Below are 15,321 nucleotides of genomic sequence, written 5' to 3' on the forward strand. Positions count from 1 at the left end.
ATTAATTTCTTAGAACAGCTAAATGTGGCATTACAGGGGCCTGAAATGTGACAAGAGAAGCATTCAACCTATTTCTTGTTTGACAGCTGCAAAAGCTCAAAGGCAGAAAGAACAGCAGTGAAGCCATTTTTAAAAAGCAAGGGGCTAAATCTCTCTAAATGTGCATGACTGTATGGAACATGGATAGTCAAATGGACTATGCACTCAGCTGGGAGCCAGGAGCTTCTGCATTCTAATGTCTGTACTGCCAGTGACAGCAAGTCATTTCACCATTCTGGAGAGCGGTGATACCACCAACCTTATAAGAACATGGCAAAAACGTTGATATCAAATACTCTGAAAGTGCTAAGCAGAAATGTATTACCCCAAGGGCAGCAAGTTACAGATTCATTGCTCCTCACTGAGACCTGGGCCATGCCGGGATAGAGGGCTACCCCCCAGTTTGCATACACGGGAGCAGAGAATCCTCTCAGATCTTCCAAGGTCCTCTCCCCTGATCTATTACTAAAACTACATCAGGAATTTGTCTCCATTGCAACAACTGACATAGCTACACCAGAGCAAACCCCAAGGATAGACAAGAAAAGCCAGAGTTTGCAGTGATACAGCTGACTCGCGTTTAGGGTGACCAGATGCTAAGTTGAAAATAATGGGACTGCCCGGGGGGGGGGGGGGGGGGGGGGGAGGTGTGGACGGACTCTTTAATTGTTACACTCACCCATCTCGGTCTTCGGCGGCAGGTCCTTCAGTCACTGACGGTCTTCGGCAGCATTTCAGCGGTGGGTAATAAATCTTGCCGCCAAAGACAGAGGCACCCGCCGTCGAAGACCTGGGTGGGCGAGTGTGTAAAAAAAGCCCGAAACAAAATATCGGGACAAATGGTGTCCCGACCATACTTTGGGACACGGGACAAACTCCTCAAAATTGGGACAGTCCCAATTTTATCGGGACGTCTAGTCACCCTACTCGCGTTTGAAGCCAGGGTAAGCATCTCCAGTGCAAATCATGGCTTTTCTAACCTACAGGAGAGCCAAATGAGCCACTGCAATTGACTCCTGGACTTGGCTCAAGTCTCAGCAGACAGGGCCTAAGGATGGATGCAATCTCTCTAAAGAAAATACTTTGAATGAATGGTACTTTCCCACATAAGCAATCCCTGTGGTTGCCACAGTGGTGATGTGTGCTCAAACAAGAATGGAGGTTTATCAGTAGCCTCAGTCCGTGATGCCACATGGCTGGAGCGGACTTGCAATAGTTATTGTTTCTGTAGTTTGCCAAGGGCTGTTGCTGGAGAACATACCCAACAAAGTACTTCTTGCTTCATGGTCTAGTTGCACCCAGCATAAATTCAATCACTCATTGCTGTGGATCCTGTGTGCTCCCTAACCAACAAGAGAGGCAGCTACTATACTTTAGAAGGAACTAGGGTCTCCACTTCTTTAAAGTCCACCAATAAGACCAGTGGGTCTCATACAAGGAAGCAGAGGTAACACAAGCACTTATGATTAACGCCAAACAGGAAATATATCAATACATATGGAGTGCACACCACAAAGTAGGGCACAGCAGGGCAAGGTTCATATGTTATTTTGGCAAAGTACAAAAGGGGCCAGCAATATACTCAAAGCCCCCCTCACGCTAGTATATTAGAATGGGCTACAGTCTTCCAAATACATCTGCACAGGCCTAACAAGCAACACATGGCTGTACTTACTGGGTTCCTACACATGGTACAGAACTGAAGGCAGCAGGATGGAAAGAAACATCTGGTTCCACGTTAAACTAACATGGCTACTTGAGAGAGAAGATGGGTGAGGAAGTAAGTCCAATAAGAAATTGCCTCAGCCACCATGTCTCCCTAATTTCCTGGGACCAACACAGTTACACTACAAATGGCTATTAGAAGTGAGTTTGACAAATAACACTATATTACCATATCTGAAGCCTGAGGTTTCACTGATTTTTGAAATCAAGACATCTTACCAGAGAATCAAATCTATCAGGTAAGAGGATTGTTATATGAATATTTAGCTGTGCCCAAGTTCTACCAGCCATTTAGTAGTAGGAAAGGAGCTTATCTGGGAATCTGACAATGTAGTAAAATAGGCAATGTGCATTTTGAAATAGTTATGAGGCCCTGCTAATATACATGGCAGCTTAACTTTCTGTTTTCATACCAAATGGTAGCTAAGAGTAACTTTTGTACCTTCCATATCAATTTAGCAATTGAAAGACTATCCAAGCTAAAACATCTTTAAGCCTTATGCAATAGAAGCTACAGCGCTGGGGCCATGCAAACACTTAGACAGATCATAATGAACACTAAGGTAACGGCTTTAGAAGTCGTGATTAAGAACCACTGGGTTCTCTTTTTAGGAGAGTTTTAGATCAGAATTCCCAGTGTCTGTTAGATAGAACTGCAAACCCCTCTCTAGCCTCAGTCAGAGCTCTGTGCTTGTACTTATTGCTTAGCTAGTTTTACCTTCTCCTGCTCTGCATGCAACACCCTTGCCTGAGTGTGTTCATTTGTTGTTTGCAATGAGTTGTTTCTCTGCTCCATCAGCAGGTTGCTCTGTTCAACATACCTAGGAAAGGGGGGGGAAAAATCATAGAAAGCGACTTGAGCACAAACACAAAAGGGGACTTGAAGTGAAAGCCTATTATGGAGGAAAGAAAACAGTGTTTGTGACAAAGCCTCGTTAACAGAATAAGTTTTAAAACAACTCTGTGTGATGTCTTGCACACAGATGAAACTAAGGATATGTGGCTATTTAAGATCTGTCAGTTTAAGGCCAGAAGGGACCATTAGGACATCTAGTCTGACCTGCTGTACTCCACAGGCCACCAACACCACCCAGCACTTGTACGCTAAACCCAACAACCAAAACAAAAATCAAAGTACTATAGACCATAGGAGACTAGATTATTCTGTGCCACAGGTAGGACTGAGGTATACCAGTATTTGAGGCTCTCCTGAATGCCAGGGAAATTAAATGATATACACCCAGATAAACTTGGCAAATGAGATGCACCCACATGCTGCAGAGGAAGGCAAAACCCTCCCAACGTCACTGCCAATCTGACCTGGGGGGGAAATACCTTCCTGATGCAACATATATAATGAGTTAGACTCTGAGCATGTGAGCAAGAACCAGCCAGCCAAGCACCTGAGAGAGAGAGAATGCTTAGTGCCATCTCAGAGCCCTGGCCCATCCTGCCCAATGTCCCATCTCTAGCCATAAACATCCCTGATACTTCAGAGGTAGGGAAAAAAACCCTCCCAGAATACATTGGGAGAAAAAATTATCTTCCTGGCTGGCTGAAACCCTGCAGCATAAGCTTTAGGAACATAAGAGATAAACTGGAAGTGAGCTCCATGGCTGCTGAGCTCTGCCAAGCACCATCACACAATTGCACTCAAATCTGTCCTGCTCTGTTAGAATTAATTACGGTATAGACCTGTTTACGTGCGAATCTGCTTAACACGCAGCAGCGCCATGCCTCCCAGTGCTACCTATTTAACACGCGAGACTTGTTAACATGCGGTACAGGAACTTGCTATGTAGCGCTACAGATTTGCTCATTAACTCACTGACATAGAAATCGACAGGAAGTGCGGAGCAGAAACGTGTTGTAGGCCTACTGGCGTTTCCTCTTCCTTTGATCGCCGATATTGGTAAAGACATATCACACATGCTTAGTCATTGTCACGCTAGAGAGATATACAATATATAATAATATACTACATTAGAAAATTTTAACTGTAGGCCTAATATAATGGCAGAGGGCAAGTGTCAATGCTCCTACACTGTAGAAGAAAAGCTAGCTGCAATAGATCGAGTAAATAATGGAGAAACCCTGGCCAAAGTTTCAAAAGATATTGGGATTGCTGAATCTACTCTCCAAGGATGGCTAAAAATCGAATCTAAACTGAATAGCTGTGTACAAAATATTGATTCTGCTGCAGGGCTTAAGCAAAAAAGTGTGCACTATTCAGCAAAACCCATAATCGACAAAGCCATGCGCACGTGGTTTCCTCAGGAAAGGCTGAAAGGAATGCCGCTAAACTGGTACAGTACTCTTTTAAAGTTTTAGTGATTTGCTGCGTATTTAATGTTATTAGATTACACATTTGAATTTATATTCTTGCAAAGAGCCGTTAACAGATAGACCTGCAGTATTTGAGACGCTGTGAATACGTATATAATCCTAGATAATTATACATGTACTGTATATATAGATATCTTAAGATATTTCAGCATGGCCCTCTTAACCCATGGTCCATTAACACGCAGTCGTGATGGTTTGACTCCCGGCATCCAAGCGTAAAAAGGTCTGTGCTGTAAGTTGTTTGCCCCCACAGCTCCTCTTGGAAAGGCTGTTCCAGAACCTCTCCCTCCAATAGTTAGAAATCTCCTCATTTCCAGCTGAATTTGTTCATGGCCAGTTCACGTCCATGTTTTTGTACCAATACTGTCCTTTAGTTTAAATAGCTCTCCATCTCCCTGGTATTTACCTCCCTAATGTATTTAGGCAGGGCAATCATATTCCCATCTCAGCTGCCTTTTTGCTAGACTAAACAAGCCAATCTCTTCCAGTTTCCTCTCATATGATAGACCCTCCATTCCCTTAATCATCTTCATTGCACTAGTTCAAGATGAATTTAAAGACTGGAACATGGGTGACCAGGATCATACACAGTATTCCAGATGAGAGAGAGAGAGAGTATGCTGCAAGTTACAGAAACATTGGTGAATCTAGAGATAGAGGAAATTGGTTAGTAACTTCGCTCCATCCTCCTGCCAAGAGAGCAGTGTTGCTGCAGTACAATGAAATGTTTAATATCCCAAGTGATGAGGCTTTCACCACTTCCTTTGGGAGACTATTCCATTCTAGAGACATTGTATAGCATATATCTGAGAATGGGGATACATTGGGAATACATCCCATGCACCAGCACCCTTCTCCATTTGACCTGAAGGAGAAGCAATAAGAATAACCAGAGAGAGCACACTCCTCTCCCTTTGGCCATAAGGATTGTTGTTGTGATGTGGTCAGGAAAAGCAGCAGCAGGTCTTTACCTGCCTGCTGTGCTCCAAGTTTATGCCAAACCCCAGTTTCAGAGATATGCACACCTAAAGTACCTACAAGAAAGGCATATCCTTGTGCTAGAACCCAAAGAATCTAGGACCCCCTGTCCCCTGAATTCAATACTCTTTGTTCCATTCAGCAGTGAAATGAAGACCTTCTCTACAGGCAAAAGAGAAAGTGCAGTTAGTAGCCACACATCTGTAGCCATGAGTAGGCTGCACCCGCCCATTCCTCACCGTTGATTTCGCTCAATCAATTCGCCAATCTTCTCATTCTGTTCTTCAATACGGCTGCTCTTCTCAAATATCTCCTGCTTCAACCTCTCGTTCTCCTAAGGTGTAACCACAGAGTATGAGCATAGTCATCTTATTTGGGGTGACCAAGGGGATGCCACCTACAGCTGACTTCATTATCAGAAGAAATGTAATGTTTCAGAGTAGCAGCCGTGTTAGTCTGTATCCGCAAAAAGAAGAACAGGAGTACTTGTGGCACCTTAGAGACTAACAAATTTATTAGCGCATAAGCTTTCGTGGACTACAGCCCACTTCTTCGGATGCATATAGAATGGAACATATATTGAGGAGATATATATATATATACACACACATACAGAGANTATCAAACTGTCTATACTGGGCTATCTTGATTATCACTTCAAAAGTTGTTTTTTTTTCTCTTAATTAATTGGCCTCTCAGAGTTGGTAAGACAACTCCCGCCTGTTTATGCTCTCTGTATGTGTGTATATATATATATATATATCCTCAATATATGTTCCATTCTATATGCATCCGAAGAAGTGGGCTGTAGTCCACGAAAGCTTATGCGCTAATAAATTTGTTAGTCTCTAAGGTGCCACAAGTACTCCTGTTCTTCTTTTTGAAGAAATGTAATAGTAATGCTGCTACCGCCTAGGCAGCTACAGAATACAATATCAGTTTCCTTACTGAGGAACCAACAAGGTTACCCTAGCACTCAGCCACCCTCACCTGAATAATGCGCTGGATGTTGCTCATGATCATGGCAGTTTCCATGGTAACTGAAGAGATGCCAGGTAGCAGTAAGTTATTGCTAGTGTTTTGTTTCTGTAACTCCTCCACCTGTAAAGAATAAACCATGGAAGCCAAACTTAAGCAGGATGTTAATGTGAGCATTAACATCACAACTTGTCACAACTTCACCTGAGACACACAAAGTAGGTGAAGTAGTATCTTTTATTGGACCAACTTCTGTTGGTGGATGATACAAGCTTTCTAGCTTCAGCTGATCACTCACACAGCAGTTGTAGAATATGCATGTAAACTACAGCCATGCCACCTTGTGCAGGGCTGTGGGTTCCTCGGATGTGAGGCACTAAGTGTACGATCATAATAGACAGCTCCTTCATGAGGATCATCTTACTGCAACTGGGCTTTTTTTATAGTAGTCAAATTGCATGTGAAGTATAATTAGTGAAAACTCCACCTTTATATGGTTAAGTTACTGCATAATGTACAAGCTAAACACAGCAGCTTGAACTCTTCAACAGAACACCTACTTCTGAGGCACTATATGGCTGAGAAGGGCAAGTGGCTTTATCCCCTTGTGAACAAGCCCCCTCCACATCAGGTCTCTCTCCTTTACTGCCAGGACTATATCATTACCTTGGCAGCTAGATAATCCATTTTATCAGCTACTTTGCTAACAGCCATTCGGATTTCAGTGTTATGTTGTCGAGCTTCTGTCATCAAGAATGAAGTAACATCACTAGGTGCTAGAAAGGGAAGGAGAGAGGTGACCAGTTAGCGTGGCAAAAAGACCACCACAGAAGCAGAAGTATTTGCATTGGTCTGCGTTCAAAGCCTGGCAGCTACAGGGACTGCCATCTTCCTAAAGGTCAGTGATTAAGAAGATCTAGAAAACAAGACATGTTATTGCTTTAACTATAAGAAACCAGGTCTATAATGGCAGGAAATCAATGGGACTTGTTTACAGCAATTCATACATTCCAAGGCCAGAAGGATCATTGTGATCATCTAGTCTGACCTCCTGTGTAACAAAGACCAGAGAACTTCCCCAAAATAATCCCTAGAGTAGGGATTCTCAACCTTTTACTCCCCCCATCTTCCCCCTGCTATAAAAAGTCCACAGCCCACCTGTGTCACAACTGTTTTTCTGCATACAAAAGCCAGAGCCAACGTTAGGGGGTAGCAAGCAAGGCAATTGCCTGAGGCCACACACCACAGGGCCCCCCACAAAGCTAACTTTTTCAGGCTTCATCTTCAGTCCTGGGTGGTGGTGCTCAGACCCCAGGCTTCAGCCCTCTGCGGTGGGGCTTCGGCTTTCTGCCTTGGGCCTCAGCAAGTTTAATACAAGCCCTGCTTGGCAGCCCTCCTGAAAGCTGCTTGCAGCCTCCCTGTGGGCCCTGGAATCCTGGTTGAGAACCACTGGCCCTAGAGCATTTCTCAGAAAAACATCCAATTTTGATTTAAAGACTGCTAATGATAGAGAACCTACCACGACCCCTGAGAAATTGTTCCAATGGTTAATTATCCTCACTGTTAAAAATGTATGGCATATTTTTCCACTTTGAATTTATCTCGCTTCACCTGCCAGCCATTGGACTGTTACACTATTCTATCAGATTGAAGAGCTCATTGTTAAATATTTGTTCCCATGTAGGAATTTATAGATTAAACATTTGGCAGCCACAATGACAACCACATGGAATAGGATAAACAATTAATAATTTATAATGAAATTTAACAAGTGACTATGTTAAAGAGTCACTAGCCACGTGCACACTCGGGAATAGATCTTAGGAATTTTTTTGCCCATATTAGTCCCTCCCCTGAGTGCACCTTGCGGGGCAGTGTCGAAATTTGAATTATTAAGAATCATTTGTCCTTATCTGACATTAAAAAAATAACATGGCACAACATAAAACTGAGCCAGCAGATGTAAGGGTTCTGAATGGGACGGGTGTATGTCTGCTTCCAGTCCTGTGTGGATATTTATTACAAAAAAATATTTACAGTGCATCAGTGCAGCTGAGAGATTTCATATGGTGCACATTTTCCTGACATACCTTGGAAAGGTGATGGATACATCTGTCCTACAGGCTGGAGCTGGGAAGCAGCTGCAGTTTGTGAATAGGCATATGCCATTTCTGCATACGGCTAAGGGAAGAAGACACTTCATTTTGTTTTGTTCTAACAGTTTCAGTTACACGCTACTCACTATAATTTCTGTTATGGATGAAGTTTGAGAAAGAAGGTCTGAGTGGAGCATCTGTAGATTAAATAGTCTCAAAACGGATGCTAAAACAGCAAATGCCAATGAAGCCATTTTTAAAGAAGAACAAGAATAAAACCCATTCACTTCTGTCCTACCTAGAGATGACCACCACAAAACCCAAATAAATTTTCTCCTGACAAGCGTTCCTCACTCAACGTAAGTGAACTGAAGCATTTGGGGGTCACAAATGCTATTAACGCAAAGGCTTTCCATTTAGTCCAAAACAGGAGTTTTGCAAGGGAGTGTGAGAGCCGGATACACCTAGTAAACGTTCTCTAAATTTAGGCCAATTAACATTCCACCCACAAAAAACATCAACAAAACCCCCCCCGCCAAGAGTACAAATAATACAGGCACAAGTCCAGCAGCAGAGTAGGGGCTATCTAGTTTATTGCACTGAATACGGCATGTATTATTACCTGCCTTGTGGGAAAGTGGCAGATAGCCCTCAGAGCAAGTGCAGGCTCTTGAGACTAGAGTGGCTGAACTGGAAGAGCTAAAGGAGACAGAGAGGCACATAGAGGAGACTCTCAGGACACAGTAGAGAAGTTCCACTCCCCATATGACAGCCTCTGTGCTGTTGAGGAGGATGAAAGTCTTGAATTTATCTCACTTCACCTGCCAGCCATTGGACAGTTACACCATTCTATCAGATTGAAGAGCTCATTGTTAAATATTTGTTCCCCATCAAAAGGGGACATACACAAGCCCTCATCCCATCACAGCTTGTACTCTGGGGTAAAGGGATCAAAATGCCTGAAAAGAAGAAAATTGTTATCACTATGCTCCCTGGAATTCAGAGAGGGCAATATTTCTAGCATAAGCAAGGGATCCCCATCTGCTTGGCTTGGATTAGCCCTAAAGGACATATGCAAGCTCTATATTATAGCAACTACTGTTACCTTTTGGAATCTAACACTATCTCTCATTTGTGTGCATATGCTTACCTGCTTTAACCTTGTAAATAATTCTCTTTTTTTTTTCCCCTTAATTAATAAATCTTTAGTCAGCATTCTAGGATTGGCTACAAGCATTGTCTTTGGTTTCAAATCTGAGGTACAATTGCCCTGAGGTAAGTGACTGGTCCTTTAGCACTGCGAATAACCTGAATATTGTTAAGTATCAGAGGGGTAGCCCGTGTTAGTATGAATCTGTAAAAAGCAACAGAGGGTCCTGTAGCACCTTTGAGACTAACAGAAGTATTGGGAGCATAAGCTTTCGTGGGTAAGAACCTCACTTCTTCAGATGCAAGTAATGGAAATCTCCAGAGGCAGGTATAAATCAGTGTGGAGATAACTAGGTTAGTTCAATCAGGGAGGGTGAGGTGCTCTGCTAGCAGTTGAGGTGTGAACACCAAGGAGGAGAAACTGCTTCTGTAGTTGGATAGCCATTCACAGTCTTTGTTTAATCTTGATCTGATGGTGTCAAATTTGCAAATGAACTGGAGCTCAGCAGTTTCTCTTTGGAGTCTGGTCCTGAAGTTTCTTTGTTGTAAGATGGCTACCTTTACATCTGCTATTGTGTGGCCAGGGAGGTTGAAGTGTTCTCCTACAGGTTTTTGTATATTGCCATTCCTGATATCTGACTAGTGTCCATTTATCTTCTTGCGTAGTGACTGTCCAGTTTGGCCAATGTTTTATCTTCACACACAATTATTTCAAATTTGGTGACAATATATACCTCCAGACCAGTGGCACCGCTATGGGCACCCGCATGGCCCCACAATATGCCAACATTTTTATGGCTGACCTGGAACAACGCTTCCTCAGCTCTCGTCCACTCATGCCCCTTCTCTACCTATGCTATATTGATGACATCATCATCTGGACCCATGGGAAGGAGACCCTGGAAGAATTCCACCATGATTTCAACAGCTACCACCCCACCATCAACCTCAGCCTGGACCAATCTACACGGGAGGTCCACTTCCTAGACACCACCGTACAAATAAGCGATGGCCACATTAACACCACCCTATACCGAAAACCCACCAACTGCTAAGCCTACCTTCATGCCTCCAGCTTCCACTCCGGTCACACCACACGATCCATCGTCTACAGCCAAGCACTGAGGTACAATCGCATCTGCTCCAACCCCTCAGACAGAGGCCAACACCAACACCTACAAGATCTTCACCAAGCATTCTCAAAACTACGATACCCACACAAGGAAATAAAGAAACAAATCAATAGAGCCAGACGTGTACCCAGAAGCCTTCTGCTACAAGACAGGCCCAGAAGAGAAACCAACAGAACTCCACTGGCCATCACCTACAGTCCTCAGCTTAAACCTCTCCAACGCATCATCAGTGATCTACAATCCATCCTGGACAATGATCCCTCACTTTCACAGACCTTGGGAGGCAGGCCAGTCCTCGCCCACAGACAACCTGCCAACCTTGAGCATATTCTCACCAGCAACCACGCACCGCACCATAACAACTCTAACTCAGGAACTAACCCATGCAACAAACCTCGATGCCAACTCTGCGCACATATCTACACCAGCAACACCATCACAGGACCTAACCAGATAAGCTACAACATCACCCGCTCATTCATCTGCACATCCACCAATGTTATATATGCCATCATATGCCAGCAATGCCCCTCTGCTATGTACATTGGCCAAACTGGACAGTCACTATGCAAGAGGATAAATGGACACAAGTCAGCTATCAGGAATGGCAATATACAAAAACCTGTAGGAGAGCACTTCAACCTCCCTGGCCACACAATAGCAGATGTAAAGGTAGCCATCTTACAGCAAAAAAACTTCAGGACCAGACTCCAAAGAGAAACTGCTGTGCTCCAGTTCATTTGCAAATTTGACACCATCAGATCAGGATTAAACAAAGACTGTGAATGGCTATCCAACTACAGAAGCAGTTTCTCCTCCCTGTTGTTCACACCTCAACTGCTAGCAGAGCACCTCACCCTCCCTGAATGAACTAACCTCGTTATCTCCACACTGATTTATATCTGCCTCTGGAGATTTCCATTACTTGCGTCTGAAGAAGTGAGGTTCTTACCCACAAAGCTTATGCTCCCAATACTTCTGGGAGTCTCAAAGGTGCCACAGGACCTTCTGTTGCTTTTTGGTGTAAGGTGCCATCTATTACAAAGGCAAGATAAACCAGAATACCCAACGAGACAGTCTGTGACTCCACATTAAGGCTGTTATAGTGCTTGAAAAGTTCACACTTGACACCTGGTTGGTGAAATCTAATAGAAGAACACACTACTGATTGTTATAAACCCGGGCACAAACCCCAATCTGCCCTGAGGTTGGCACTCACAGTCATGAGTTACTTCAGAGAGCCTGACTGGGGGACTGGAGTATTAGAAATATAGATGGTTGGGTTTTGATGACTGAGGAAACCACATGGTAAGTTGCCTGATCAGTGTGAAGGTCAAGGACCTCTCAAGACATCTAGACAGGCCAATGTGCAGTGTTGGGGATGAGCCAGTGGTCATGGTACAAGTCGGTACCAATCACATAGGGAAAGGTAGAAGAGATATCCTGGAAGCCAAATTTAGGCTGCTAGGTAAGAGACTGAAGATCAGGACATCCATGGTAGCATATCTGAAATGCTTCCAGCTCCACACACAGGGCCAGTTAGACAGGAAATACTGCCGGGTCTCAATGAGTGGATGAGACGGAGTTCAGAGGAGGAATTTAGGTTTATTGGGAGTTGGGGACATTTTTGGGAAAGGAGGAGCCAATGCAGGAAGGATGGATTCCACCTAAACCAAAACAGAACCAGAATAACAGCATGTAAAATTAAAAAATCTCTAGAGGCATTTTTAAACTGAGGGGTGGTGGAAACAGATAGGTGGAACACAGGATCTGGTCCAAGAGGTGAGTATAGCTAAACCACTAAGTAACAGAGACCATAATGTAATAAAGTTAACATCCTTGTAAGGGGAAAAATACCAAAGAAACCCACCATAGTTTAACTTCAAAAATGCGGAACTGCATAAAATGAGGCTAGTCAAATGGAAATTAAAAAGAACAGTCATAAGAGTGAAATACCTGCAAGCTGCATGTAAAACTTTTAAAAAACACTACAGTAGAGGTTCCAACTATAAGAAGATAAAAAAAAAGCTGCCATGGCTAAAGAGAGTAAAAGATGTAGTTAGGGACAAAAAGACAACTTTTAAAAATTGGAAATCAAAACCTAATGAGGAAAATAGAAAGGAAAAAAACTCTAGCAAATCAAGTGTGGAAGTATAATTAGGTAAGCCAAAAACAAATCTGAAGAGCAATGAGAAAAATAAAATTAAAATAAAAATAAACCCACAAAAAAAATTGCTGTTAGTTTTTGTAAGTACATCATCAGCAGGAAGCCTAACAATCAATCAGCGGGCCACTGGATGATCGAAGTGCTAAAGAAGCACTCAAGGAAGACAAGGCCATTGCAGAGAAGTTAAATGAATTCTCTGCATTGGTCTTCACTGCAGAAGATGTGAGGGATATTTCCACACTTGAGCCATTCTTTTTAGATGTCAAGTCTGAGGAACTGTTCCAAATTGAGGTGTCAATAGAGGAGGTTTTGGAACAAACTGGTAAATGAAAGAGTAATAAGTCACCAGATCTCTTGGATGAATACCATCTGGTCCTGAAGGAGTTCAAATATGTAACTGCAAAACTACTAAATGTGGTATCAGGTTTCAGAGTGGTAGCGGTATGTAACTTATCACTTAAATCAGTTTCTGCATCAGTTGACAGGCTCCAGAGGTGACTCGGGCCATTACAGGTCAGCAAGTCTAACTTCAATACCCAGTAAATTAGTTGAAACTATAGTAAAGATTGGAATTCTTGAACACACAGATGAACACAATATATTGGGGAAGAATCAACATGACTTCTGTAAAGGGAAATCATGCCTTACCAATCTATTACAATTCTTGGAGGGTGTCAACAAGGGTGAATCAGTGGATATAGTGTACCTGGACTTTCAGAAACCCTTTCATAAGATCCCTTGCTCAAGACTCATAAGCAAAGTAAGCAGTCATGGGACAAGAGGGAAGGTCCTCTCATTGATCAATAACTGGTTGAAAGAAAACAACAGATAGGAATAAATGGTCAGTTTTCAGTGGAGAGGGGTAAAATAGCATGGTCTGCCAAAGATCTGTACTGGGACCAGTGCGGTTTAACATAATAATAAATTATCTAAAAAAAGGGGTAAACAGTGAGGTAGCAAAGTTTGCAGACAATAGTAAATTACTCAAAATACTTAAGTCCAAAGCTGACTGCAAAGAGTTACAAAGGATGACAAAATGGCAGATGAAATTCAATACAAAGTAATGCACATTGGAAAATATTATCCCAGTTATACACACAAAATGATGGAGTCTAAATTAGCTGTTACCACTCAGGAAAGAGATGTTGGACAGTTCTCTGAAAAGTTCTGCTCAATGTGCAGTAGCAGTCAAAAAAGCTAACAATGTTAAGAACCATTAGGAAAGGCATAGATAGTAAGACAGAAAATACCATAATACCCACTATATAAATCCATGGTATGCCCACACCTTGAATACTGTATGCACTTCTGGTCACCTGATCTCAAAAAAGATATTACAATTGGTAAAAGCACAGAGAAAGTAACAAAAATTATTAGAGGTATGGAACAGCGCCCGTATGAGGAGAGATTAAGAAGACTGGGACTTTTCATCTTAGGAAAGAGAGACTGGGTGGGGGTGGGTGGGGAAATATGACAGAGGTATATAAAATCCTTATTCATTTTCACCACACCATTTGTGAAATGTTGTTTACCCCTTCATATAACTCAAGAACCAGGAGTCACCCAATGAAATTAATGGGCAGGAAGTACTTCTTCACACAATGGACTATCAACATGTGGAACTCATTGCCAAGGGTTGCTGTAAAGGCCAAAAGTATAACTGGGTTCAAAAAGAGTTCGATAAGTTCAAGGAGAATAGGTCCATTGATGGCCTAGGGAGGTTGTCAAAATCTCCATCACTAGATATTTTTAAGAGCAGGTTAGACAAATACCTGTTAGGGATGGTCTAGATAATACTTAGTCTTGCCACGAGTGCAGGGGACTAGACTAGATGAGCTCTCGAGGTCCCTTCCACTCCTACGATTCTATGGTTATTAGCCACCATGGTCAGGGATACAACCCCATGCTGTGTGTCCCCCTCAACCTCTGAATGCCAGAAGCTGGGACTGGATGGCAGGGGACGGATCAGTCGCTGATTGACTGTTCTGTTCACCTAGTATTGGCCACTGTCAGCAGACAGGATACTGGGCTGGATGGACCTTTGGTATGACTCAGTATGGCTGTTCTTATGTTCTTTAATTATCCTTGTGGCTCTCTCCCTGAACCCTCTGATTTTTCAACATCCTTCAGTTCGGTGAGACGGCTCCTTATTTATGTGGCTCCTCTATTCCAGTTGTGGATCCCCTCTTCCCAACAATGGAGAAGAGCATACATCTAAGGGAGCGCTGCCATCAGAAGCATCAGAGGTCTCCACTAGTTTGATTTCAATACCTGAAAGCTCTGTGCACTTCCAGAGAGAGCTGAATGGGGCTGGAGGGTTGCAGGCATTAAGGCAGCAGAGGGCACTTGGAGCCCAGAAACAGATGGTTGAGGTACTGAAAAGGAACAAGAGAAGATATTTAGCACAGTAAGTCTATCCTTTGTTGCTGACAGTCAGTTTCAGTTGTTTAAGTTACTTGACATAAGTGTATGGGACCCCTACATGATTCATGTAACTACAGTCACTGAACAGACCAAGGCTAATGTGAGAGGGGGGCAGGGATAGCTCAGTGGTTTGAGCATTGGCCTGCTAAACCCAGGGTTGTGAGTTCAATCCTTGAGGGGGCCATTTAGGGAATCTGGGGCAAAAAATTGGGGATTGGTCCCCCTTTGAGCAGGGGGTTGGACTAGATGACCTTCTGAGGTCCCTTCCAACCCTGATATTCTATGA

General features: G+C 43.1%; 1 protein-coding gene across 1 annotated transcript in view; it reads right to left on the bottom strand.

Annotated features, from left to right (window-relative positions):
* Positions 1-15,321, bottom strand: part of FKBP15 (FKBP prolyl isomerase 15) — a gene marked incomplete in the record, with an annotated part of 70,050 nt that overhangs the window by 17,122 nt on the left and 37,607 nt on the right. The window contains 6 exon segments of the mRNA XM_034793301.1: positions 2,483-2,585; positions 5,328-5,422; positions 6,079-6,189; positions 6,733-6,842; positions 8,157-8,247; positions 14,883-14,986. Coding sequence (XP_034649192.1) covers positions 2,483-2,585; positions 5,328-5,422; positions 6,079-6,189; positions 6,733-6,842; positions 8,157-8,247; positions 14,883-14,986 — 614 coding nt within the window.

The sequence above is a fragment of the Trachemys scripta genome, chromosome 17, assembly GCF_013100865.1.
Source record: "Trachemys scripta elegans isolate TJP31775 chromosome 17, CAS_Tse_1.0, whole genome shotgun sequence".
In the NCBI taxonomy this organism is placed as follows: domain Eukaryota; kingdom Metazoa; phylum Chordata; order Testudines; family Emydidae; genus Trachemys; species Trachemys scripta.